This window comes from Lissotriton vulgaris, chromosome 9 (genome assembly GCF_964263255.1).
Source record: "Lissotriton vulgaris chromosome 9, aLisVul1.2, whole genome shotgun sequence".
In the NCBI taxonomy this organism is placed as follows: domain Eukaryota; kingdom Metazoa; phylum Chordata; class Amphibia; order Caudata; family Salamandridae; genus Lissotriton; species Lissotriton vulgaris.
This window is the reverse complement of record NC_141697.1, coordinates 105,755,120-105,767,245: the sequence shown is the minus strand read 5'-3', so window position 1 is coordinate 105,767,245 and position 12,126 is coordinate 105,755,120. Positions and strand designations below refer to the sequence as shown.

The 12,126-nt window shown below is 45.7% G+C and overlaps 1 protein-coding gene across 1 annotated transcript in view; it reads right to left on the bottom strand.

Annotated features, from left to right (window-relative positions):
- CRIP2 (cysteine rich protein 2) overlaps positions 1-12,126 on the bottom strand; it is a 271,160-nt gene that overhangs the window by 140,540 nt on the left and 118,494 nt on the right. The window contains exon 2 of the mRNA XM_086937148.1: positions 5,914-6,008. Coding sequence (XP_086793274.1) covers positions 5,914-6,008 — 95 coding nt within the window. The remainder of the gene's footprint in view (positions 1-5,913; positions 6,009-12,126) is intronic.

The window sequence follows — 12,126 nt, the reverse complement described above, 5'->3', positions numbered from 1 at the left end:
CTTAAAATGAGTACAATTGATTGATAAGTATTCAATGTCGAATTGTGAAGAAACGAATACCTATCAGGTAGATTGAGTATTTTAATATGTGTTTAAATCTAATTGAATAATAAATAATTGCCTTATGGTGTATGTTCATAACGTGGCTTGTCAACATAGGATAACATAAATATATAAAACAAAAATAAAAATACATTTACAAAAATTACCAGGCTGGTTAAATGGTACCAGCTGTAAATGCACGGCACGAGTTTTACATGTCCATCAATGTTTATAAGTAGAAATCCGCCCTTAAAAATGTATGTGATCGCAAAGAACATACCATCCTAATTTTTAGGTCGAGCTGGTAAGCATCCGTAGGATGCAGTCCAGATCGACAATTATAGTGATCGACTTCGGGGGAATGACTGGACAAGAGGGTGCCACGCGCTTTTCCTCTGGATTTCACCTCGTGCACGCTCACGTCGGCTCCATCTACATTTGCAGCAACATGCTTGCGCATACACAGACACTCGCTCGCTCACATGCGTGGGCATACACACACACACACACACACACACACACAGACACTCGCTCGCGCACCCCACCCCCTCCCCCACCCCCTCCCCAACCCCTCCCCCACCCCCTCCCCACAGTCATCAGCCTCTTTTAAACACACGCACGCATACACACACGCATACACACAGACTCCAAGAACACATACACATACTCACACAGAGCCCCCCCCCGCCGCACGCACACACACACACACACACACATGCCCCCCGCCCTCGCAGCTCAGCAACTCACCGGCTTCCTTGGTTCGGCGGCTCTCCTCGGCAGCTGCAGGGCTCCTCTATGGCTCTCCCTCACTCCTGGGAGCCTCGTGGAAGGCGCCGGCAGCAGGACTCTTCCTCCCTCCATCTCAGGGCGAGTGCACCGGGGCGCAGGGTAGGCTCCTGCCTGCTCCGGTGCTCGAAACAGCCGCGGCTCTTCCGTGGGAGGCGGGGTAGGCTCCCGCCCTCCTACTTCCGGTTTCCGGTTGTCCCGCCCGGCCTGCCTGACTTCCTGGTCGCAGGCCGGCGGCGATGTTTGGTTTGTCCCGGGCTGCGGCGGTGATGCGGGGGAGACACACGAGACGTAGGCTTGTGTGTCCCCCCCGCATCATCGCCGCAATGTTGCTCTGTTTGATGACGGGTTTAGCAGCTACTGTGACATTATTCACCGGTGACCCCTTATTATCAGGACAATATGTCAAGCCCTGCACCCCCCCCCCCCCCTCACACACACGTGTGTAATGGCACTTTTATTCGTACCTGGCTGACTTGTGCACGCAGGGGCTTTTAGTGTCGGATGGACAGGCCGGGCCCTGCTCTACGCTGATGTATGTGCCTGCTGACGTGTGTGTGGGCAGGCCCACTCTAGAACCCGGGTCCCTCGGAGGATGCTCCCGCTGACGAGGCGAGGCTCTGACTGCCCCTCTCCATGGCAGGGATGCTGCAGCCAGTGAGGAGGCAGGACCGCCGAGGGGGGTGAGGGGGCTGTGAGAGGAGGGGGGGCGAGGCGGCTGCACCGGCTCTGGCGCTCACTGATAGAGCGAGCAGAGCAGGATCACTGTTAGCACGGCGGGGGAGGGATGGCTAGGCCGCGGTTCCAGCTCCCGCCCCTCCCTGCAGGTGTCTCTGTTCCGCACTCTGCCGTGCACCAGTTTTGTAGTGTAATAAGAAAACAGAGCGGTGGTGTGCACAACCGTGGACATTAGCCGTAATAAGAAACCAGCGCTGTGGTGTGCACATACGAGTACATCGGTGTTATGGTGTGCACAGCCGTGCACATCAGCTGTAATAAGAAACCAGTGTCCTGGTGTGCACAACCGTGGACATCCCATGTAATAAGAAACCAATGGTATGGTGTGCACAGCCGTGCACATCAGATGTAATAACAAACCAGTGTCCTGGTGAGCACAGCCGTGGATATCCCATGTAATAAGAAACCAGCGCTGCGGTGTGCACAGCTGTGGACATTACCCGTAATAAAAAACAGTGTTCTAGTGTGCACATACGTGGACGTAACCTGTAATTACAAATCAGTGTTATGGTGTGCAAAGCTGTGGGCATCCCCAGTAATAAGAAACCAGTGTTGTGATGTGTGCACCGCCTTTAACATCAGGTATAATAAGCAAGACTAGCACTCTATATTACTGCCAACTTAGCTTAGCATAAGCAACAGCTAACCATTCACAAACAATGTTTATATGACAATTGCAAATTAAAAAAAAATAATGCAAAGCATTGTCATTTACAATGCCAGTAACTCAAACTTTAATGCTGCGAGACCTATTGCATTGCAAATGCTTGTTAATATTATCTGCCATGCTGCAGCCATCATATACCAGTTTAATCCCACTGTATGTTTGACTTCTGCTCAATTATACCCAAGTGTTCACACAACAGACTATCCGCGGCACTCAATCAGGGTGCCAGTGGTGCTGCTCATAGAGATATGCTAGTTCCTGCAGCTGTGCCGGGGTGCTTTGCCTTCACCCCCTTCTGGAGCCTCTACAAAATTCTAATTAAAGGTAAAGCACCCTACATTAGACACTAGACACAAAGACACTAGTTCTTCTGGACATTTCCTAGTGAACCAATATGGCTCTGCAGTGCTTCTACCAGTGTTTCCAAGGCATTGGTCTTTAGGCTAGCGACAACAGAAACAGCATGTGGTAACTCAACCATCTATGCAGTCTAATCTCATCTTCTGGGTCTGCACCTCCTTTGACTGTTCACCATTACTCTGCCTTACTCTGGCCCCTTGTATCTTCTACTAGAAACAGCACCACATGTGCCTTAATGGAATACCTAGAAGAGACACAACAACAGCATGCAGGTAAGCCTTAGAACTAACCCTGGGCGTAGTTCGCGTAGTCGCGCTACGCGTAGCTATGCAAAGTGCAATTCGCACTACACAAGCTACGCATAGCTACGCGAACTGCATAGTGCGGTAGGGAAAATACTGTTCGCACTGATTGCACACGGCATCTTACACAGTGCAAGCGGTCATTTTCTGCCGCTCAAGCATATCTGTACTCGAGCTGCAGTTTTCTCAATGCGGACTGGTAGTTTCTCATCGCGAGCGGTCGCGAGCATATGCGACCACTCGCAATGTGAAACCTGACCTCCCTGCATTGAGAATCTCGTCGGAAGGTTTATTTGTACGCGTTTTTGCACTATGCTACGTGCAATTCACGTAGCGCGTAGTTCCGCAAACTACGCGAGTGTAGCCTAGTCCTACGCCCAGGGTTAATTAGAACATCTGATGAGATGGAGAGGAAAATTTTCTGCTGATAAGTATTCCCCGTTGCGGGATGCCGTTACACCTCAGCACAGCCTGACCTGTGCTGAGCGGTGGAGCCAGGTGAGGGAGGGATTTCAGGTACGATGAAGAGGGAAAATTATTATTATTTTTTTCCCCGTCATCGTCCGTTGAAATCTCCCCTCACCCGTCCCACCGTTCTTACCTACACGGGCCTCGGCTGCCTCAGCCTCATTGCATATTTTTTGTTTCTTGTCTTCTCAGAGGTGGCTGTAGTTCTAAATGGTAGGCAGGACATGGAGTAGTTCATGAAATTAGACTTTTTTAAATGTAGTTTGTTGGATGTTCATCTGACTTTTGGTTCCATAGACTGTATATTTGTGTTGCTTCAAGGAAGATGCCAATGTTAGCTTCATATTCATAGACTGGACCCTCTCGTGTTCATGGAAGATGTCTCTGCGATTGCACTGGCCACTGTCAATGTCTCTGTTTGACTGCAGAAATCACTGCAGGTGTTTTGTCTTGCTACAGCATGCTTGGAAGTCTCCTATCATGGCTGCAGTTTTTTGCGAATTAAAAGTCTTTGCTAACTGGTGATGTTTTTGTGCTGACTGTATTCACAAGATGTCTGTATGACCGTAGTTTTCTTGGAAAGTGTCTTTCTGTGACCACAATGTTCATAAAAGGTAGTATGTGTGACTGCAGTTTTCATGGGTGTTATGTTGGTGTGAATTCGCTGTGCATACAAGGGGTTTTCATGTGCCTTCAGATTTCATGGAAGTTATCTGTGATTCTAGTTTTCACAGAATGTGCCTTCAAGTGACTTGTTTTCATGAAAGGTATCTTAGTGTCACTACTGTATTCATTGAAAGATAATCCTGTGACTGCAGTGTTCATGGAGCCAGTCTGTACGACTGTAGAGTAGGTTTATGTGCCTGTGTGTGCGCATGGAACTAGTGTTCATTGAAGATGCCTTCACACGACTACAGTGTTCATAGAAAGAGTCTGTGATTGTAGTTTTCATGGAAAGTGTCTTTGTGCAACTACAGTGTTCATAGAAAGAGTCTGTGATTGTAGTTTTCATGGAAAGTGTATTTGTGCAACTACAGTGTTCATGGAAAGTGCCTGTGATTGTAGTTATCATGGAAAGTGTATTTGTGCGACTACAGTGTTCATGGAAAGTGCCTGTGATTGTAGTTATCATGGAAAGTGTCTTTGTGCGACTACAGTGTTCATAGAAAGAGTCTGTGGTTGTAGTTTTCATGGAAGGTGTCTCTGTGACTACAGTGTTCATGGAAAGTGTCAGTGATTGTAATTTTCATGGGAGGTGTCTGTGTGACTACAGTGTTCATGAAAAGGGTCTGTGATTGTGTTTTTCATGAAAGGTGCATTTGTGTGACTACAGTGTTCATAAGAAGAGAAGTGTCCATGATTATAGTTTTCATGGAATGAGTCTTTGTGTGACTACACTGTTTATGGAAAGTGCCTGTGATTGTAGTTATCATGGAAAGTGTCTTTGTGCGACTACAGTCTTCGTAGAAAGAGTCTGTGGTTGTAGTTTTCATGGAAGGAGTCTTTGTGTGACTACAGTGTTCATGGAGGGGGTCTGTGATTGTGTTTTTCATGCAAGGTGTCTTTGTGGGACTACAGTGTTCTTGGAAAGTATTATTGTAGTTTTCATGGAAGGAGTGTTTGTGTGACTGAGTGTTCAAAGAAATTAATGGTGATTTTAGTTTTTATGAAAAGTGTCATCATGTAACCGTGGAATTCTTTGAAGATATCATTTGACTGAAGTCTATCCTGGATATGGCTTTCTGAAATGACACTACAAGACCAATACATATTGGAAAGGTCCGCACACACTATGCCTAAGTGGGGTGTCCATCTACCCTTAGAAGTTGTCACTGCACTTACCTGCAACAAGAATGCAATCAAATGCAGTACGAATACTCTTTAGTATATAAACATTTTGAGTTCCATTGACAAAGCGTTTACTTGTGCAATTGTAGCAATTGTATTGTATCCATCGGGACCTATTAATCCTTTTCCAGGACCAAAAAACATCTAATCATGAAAAGTAGATTTGAGAATCAATTTCTCTGTCTTTGAGCTCTTTATGATCAAGTAGCAATATGAGTTGTCCAATTTACCACCACTTTACCCTACAACACTCTGGATATGATCCAAGTGATTTCCTGAATTCAGAGCTTGTGTGAAGACAATGGCATTGTGAATACTACACAAGCATCAGTGGGTCAAATTTCTCTATTTGACTGCCACCCGGCATGAAAACTTCATGCCGGCTAATCTCTGGTCCTAATCAGGACCAACCCTGGTTGAATACCAAGTGCGATTTCCAATGGAACGCCCATAAGCCCACAGGGAACTGGATGAAAAAAGTCAGCTCTCCTAACATTGACTAGTTTTCAGATGTCTCCAGTTGTAACAAATCAAAGTCAGACAACAAGCAACAGATGAGAAGGATACTAATCCTGAAATTAGTCATTGAGCCATTTTTTACACCAAGGCTCACATCTGAATGGGAGACACCTAACGATCCATCATTCGCCTGGGACGAATAGTAAGATGTTAGGGGAATACATGCATTATCTAGAAACTTACCTCTGCATGTCCACCCGCAGTAAGAGTCTTGTTACAGCGCTCGCACTTCAGACAAAACTTGTGCCAGTCCTTCCCCAGCGAGCTCACCTTTTCCGCTAAAAGGGAAAGAGAAATTGTGCTATAAATGTCTGTGTGCAACAAAAAGGCACTGAGCACACAGGTGTTTAACAATGATACAGAAACTTCAATGCGGCTATACTATACTACATCGCTCGTACACAGTGTTGAAATTATCGGATTTGGTACTGGAGCGACCCAGGGCTCAGCTTCCCAAAATCCCTCATAGTATACCTTATCATAAACAAATTTCTAGGGGAAGCATCAAATACCTTTGTCCTAGAACATTACAAGTATAGTTATGGGGAAAGAATGCTGCATCAATTGAACTTCTTGGGGTTCACAGATTACACCAAATCCCGTCTTTCAATCAATATATAGAGGACTGGTACCATTGGAATATTGGATTCGAGAGGGTATATATCTAAGAGAACAACATTGTGGAAGTAACAAACATAATAACAAACTGACTTTATGAACACAAACAAGAACACTGAAATAGGATATGTAGAGATGTGCTATGTCTCTTGGTGCTTCGGTGAGATAAGTTGGATTGGACTGAAGACAGGCGTGGTCCTGCTGCCTGCCCTTCCCTTGAGACACCTGGAAACACAAACCCTCTGAAGTGAAGTTTGTTTGGGGCCGGACAGCAACTGAGGACAGACTGGAACAAGGCTGGAAGTGAGAGGAGATGGACAGACCCACAGAGGTTTGTGTCATGCTTTGGAGCGTATCGAATCTGCTTGTACCGTGGCTGGGAGAGTGACCCATCTCAACCAACACTAATGTATTTTGTTCTGTGAACGTTCAGTGTCAAGACTGATTGGCTCAATCAGCGGCCACCAAAGAGCACCCAATTACTCTTCTTTTTGAAAAGTTGACCAACCAGTTGTAATCTGGCACTGGACTTGGTGGAGATTTGTTTAAGAAAACTGGAGAGTGAGTGACAAAGCTACCTTACACTCACTGAGAAATGGTATCTGGAAAGAAGACTCCCAGAGGACTTTGGAATTAACACCAAGTATTGGGCTCAGAGCTGAGGAGGAGAGGAGGGGGGAAGCGTCTACAGGCTTAAGCAGACTTGGAAAGACCATATAAACTCTATCTGCCATGGGGATACCAGCCAGAGACACCAGTTCAGGAAGTTTGGATGCAGTGAACTGTGCCTGACAAATTACTCAGCCAGCCACTAAGACTTGGCTGAAGGCTAGAGGCAGCCTGAAGCTGAGAGGTGAGCTGTCTGACTTGAGGGTGAAGAAGCCCCCAGTGGCCACTTGTGTGTACTGCACAGGAACTTTCATTGACTATCCGTGCAGAATGAAGGAGCAGTGTGGAATGGAACTGTAGCTTTAACAAGCTATAACTTTCCAGTAACTGATCCAATTTTTGTCATTTTGGCCTTACTTTAATCGTAGAATATTTTTTTGATTTTACTATGAAAAGGTCTGGTAGCTTTACTGTGTACTTTCTTGATGTAAGTGTTGTGTTGGTACTGCTAATCCTTAACACATTCTCTGAAGTTGACTTTCGTCCCATTACTGCGCTACTAAGAGGTGGATGAGGCAGTCTTAAAGAAACAGTGTTTGCCTAACAAGAGCTAGTTTTGTCACAGTGGTGATAGAATTTGCCTCACTGGGCAACCCATCGTCCTAAACTTCCCATTTCAGGGCATCATCCAAGGGGTGTCCCATTAAGGCACCAATTTTGCAGTTTGGGGGCTTCTTCAAAGTCAGCATCCCCAAATACGTTTGACAAACCGAAAAAAACAGGGACATTTTCAAGGAAAAAGGAAAAATGGCAGGGATGGCACAGATGCATTCAGTAGAAGGGACTTTTGTCCTTCCACAAATCATGACATGACTTGTGGTTATAAATGCCATAACCGCAAATACTCTGCTTCAATGTGGATTAATGCTGTTAAACCTTAGCAGCTGTGCCATTGATACACACGTTTACATGAAGACCTCGATACCGCCTGCACAGCCAGTGACAAACTGAAAACACAGTGAGAAAGGAACACAATGAAAAAAGTCTAAAAGAAAGCATGACATCCTCCCATAATTGTTTCCAATTTCCACCTGCTTCCCTCACCTTATCACCATTTACTACAATAACCTGACCAACCAGTACCAGCTCCTTCACCTAGCACAGTAGTTCCCACCCACAGCGCTTGCCAGTAACCAGTGCTTAATTTGAGCCAATGGTTCCTGGTGCTAAGCACCAGCACATCACTGTCAACACCTGCACTTTTTACAATCTGCCACATGGTGATGCTTTTGTCCAATTTAGAGATGAGCACAAAGCTGATTAGTAATTCAATATACATAAAAAATAATACCTGGCACCCAACGATTCTCATAGCTGTGGGTGGCTTAGAATAGCCTGAATTGTCACACTTGTAGAAGTGTCATGGTTAGTAGTTGCGTTGGTACTGTCATTGGCAGCGCCTGCAGGGGCAATGGGAGGTGCTAGATGCACTGGTCCGCTGAAGGGGCCCTGGGGCGGCTTCTTTTTTTTTTTTTTTTTTTTTTTACAAATTAACTACTGCCAGTAAACCAACTACAAAATCACCATTACCCACCTCGTTCACCTCTCACCCTCCCTACCTATCCCAAACACTGCCTAAATGAGATGCTGTCTCAGCGTGCTTCGTAAATTCCCCACTCCGCCCCTTTTAACACTACACATCCCCAACGCCTGTCACCTGCTCTTCCTGCAGGGACAGAAGATGTGCTGTGCTTGGTCTCAAAGCACAAAACTCCCTTTTGCTCCACACTGGCTAGCATCAATGCTTGTATCTATTCGGAGGTGCAGTGACAAGTTGCTGCTGTCATCTGACTCCCCCTCCTGTCTTTATTTTACCGGCTTCACATGCTTTTGATATCTAGTTGTCTGGTCCTGATGCTGATAAGAACAACCTGCATGATGTAATTGGACACATTAACAAGCACTGGCAAAGCCAGTAGGTCTGGCTTTAATGTCTTATTGTCTGTGAACACATTAAAGATGTTGTTTTGCTAATGCTGTGGTAACACAGCAGCAGAAAAGAATTACTTTCTGACTTAATGCATAAAGGAGATAAATAACTGGATGTGACAAATATAGTGTGATGGATATATGTATTTCAGGGGTAAAATAGTCCTTCGTGCATCCCAATGGGAGCATTTCCTAGAAGGTTGCATGATACACCAAACAGCATGAAGTGAGAAAAAAATGTACTCCTTTGAACTGAGCCCTAACCCTTTATTTTTGTAAAGAATTAAAAAAATAGGTCACAATTTCATATGCACTGTCCAGCCAGACCTAAAACAACACGGTTCCCGACTGAGGGTGGAGTTGTCAAGATGGCAGCAGAGAGGGCAAAGGAGACTAAACGTATTTTTTCTGCTGTTAATGCAAGGTGTGGAAGATGAGCTCAGTCTTGGAGGAGGTGAGCATTGAAGAATACAACAGGGTATCACAGCACCTAGGCAGCCAGAAACTGTGGAGTGCATGAGGGGTGTGGAAATGGAACATTGTTATCAACAGAGAGAAGGTGTTAGAATCCAAAGTATGCCGCCAAGATATACAAGTTTGACAAACAGACTTCAAGAATCCGAATGTGAACCATTTCCAACCTGAGGCTCGTGTCCACAGCGGTCTTTCCTCGAGGCCCTCCTTGTGTGCAGTCTGTTTTCAGTGTTGTCCTAAAGCTGACTTTCAGTTCCTAGATAATAAACGAAACCTGCAGAACTGGAAGGAGCTTTTAAACATCAGTACAGTCCGAGTAAGAAACAAACACAATCACAAAAAAATGATTTATGGAATGGACGGAGTCTTCTGTGGTCAAAATATGTGGGTGAACTTCGTGGCTGACAGTCACCGCACAAAGTCGAGACGCCTTTTCTCATTTCACGGTCCTGGTGCCCGGGGATGCACGCTTACTGGATTACCACGTGCAGTCAATAGGAATCCTATATTCTCAAAATGTATCCCATGATTTATTCATCTTTCTGACATGGGTGAGTGGCGGCATGTTTAAAAGGCTTTATTACCATACAAAAGGTGAGAGGGGCCTGTCAGCCTGTCTTTGAATGACAACTTTGCAATGAATTTTAATATTTAACAACCCCACCATTGGATTCTCGCAGCAGGACATCAGTTTGACCTTGGGTGACCATAACCATGGTATAACAAAAGATGATTTGGTGTCAAAGATGAACGTCAATCAAACGAGGACTGTGCTGGCTGGAGCTGGCTGATAACGGTGTCCAATGGCCACTGCAGGGATCTGGGTATATTTTGCAAGGCCACAGGCTTTAAGCCTGCACAGAGGATAAAGGCTTTCATCCTTCCAAGGTCGATACCAGACATGTCACGGAGTTGAGTTACAACAACATTTAAATTGACAGGGGTACGCAGGAGTTGGTACAGGAATTACTTAGGGGACCACACTGAGAAGTTTATGTTGTGCCCTGTGCTTGGCCAATGTCCATCCCGCTGTCATTACATCGAGGAGAGGAATCCTTTGGTCAGGGCGAAGATAATCCTTGCAGCAAAGTCAATGATTCTATCAATAAAGGGGATTTGAATTTGCGGAGTCCCTGAAGCCGGCTATCGTAGTAGCCTAGCGTACTAAAACCAAATGAACCTACTAGAATTTTGTGATTTCAACATGAGGCATTGGCAGATTCCTTTAATGTTGATAGGTCAGGAACAGACAGCTGTTGTCATCAAAGTAATGAATACCTATAAGATTGGGTTGAGGATACACAACACTATGTAATAGGATGGGATATGAGACGGAGGCAGAAGCAGAGGCGGCATAGAAGTAAAGCATTCCGTTTTTGATGAGTTTGTGATAACGGAGCAAAGAGCATCCGATGCCTGGGACGGTTAGACAATGGACTGGTGTTTTAGTGTGAAGGGTGAGATGGTGGTGAATATGTACAGATCATGAAGGTATAGATGACATAAGTAGCCGACCAAGAGATTATTTCATCGTTCAAGAAGGTACTGAGGAACCATAGAGGATCTAGAACAGATCTGAGGTACACCAACCAGTAGAGAAGTAGGTGGTGCTCTAAGAGGCTTGGAAAGGTTGATTTGAAGGTAAAAGAAGGACCCATCAGCACCTTTTCCAGAAACACCTGAAGAGGTAAGGGGAAGGAGCATGTTAGAGTGACAAACCTGCCTCCGCCCGACTCATCCTAGACATCCCTCGACGCAGGCACATCTCCGGCCACCTGAGGAACCTGCACTGGCTCCCCGTCAATAAGAGGATCACGTTCAGGCTCCTCACCCACGCACACAAGTCTCTCCACAACCTGGGCCACAAGTACCTCACTGACCGCCTGACCTTCCACATGCCCACCCGCCAGTTACGATCCGCTAGCCTCGCCCTCGCAGCCGTACCACGCATCCGAAGAGCCACCGCCGGAGGAAGATCCTTCTCCTACCTGGTGGCCAAGACATGGAACTCCCTCCCCATCCACCTTCGGCTGACCCAGGACCACCTCGCCTTCAGGAGACAACTGAAGACCTGGCTGTTCGAGCAGTAGAGGCCCCCTTCCCCCAAGCGCCTTGAGACCCTTCCGGGTGAGTAGCGCGCTATACAAGTGATATGATTGATTGATTGATTGATTGATTGATTGATTGATTGATTGACAAACCACGTCAAAAGGGAAAAGAAGGATTGAGGGAAGATTATTGTGGTGAGAAGAAGTGAGGAAACCCCAGACACATGTGAGCGGATTCCACACAGTGAAAGTGATAGTAAATAGTTTGAAGTGGACTCAGTGGACTGTAAGAGGTAACTGCGCTGCACACTATTCATTTAACGCTTTTAGAGAAAAAGAGCATTAAGGGCAGTGGGAAGGAAATGTATTATCCATTTTTTTTTTGCAACAGCTGTTCAGCTGCACACTTAAGCTAGAGAGGAAAGAGAGGCTATAAAGGTTGAGGTGAGTCAGAATAAAACATCAGATGATAGTGCGAGTGGATTGTGGGAGACAGATTCTGATTTCAGAGAGCAGATGAGGATGTCAGAGTATACTGATCTGGCTTATGTTATGTAATGCTACATAAATATAGCTATTTAGGGGCATCAATAAAGCACTGAAAAACTAGGCACAGACTTACTAGGGGAATGTGTTTCCCTTGTGTGACGCAAGTTGT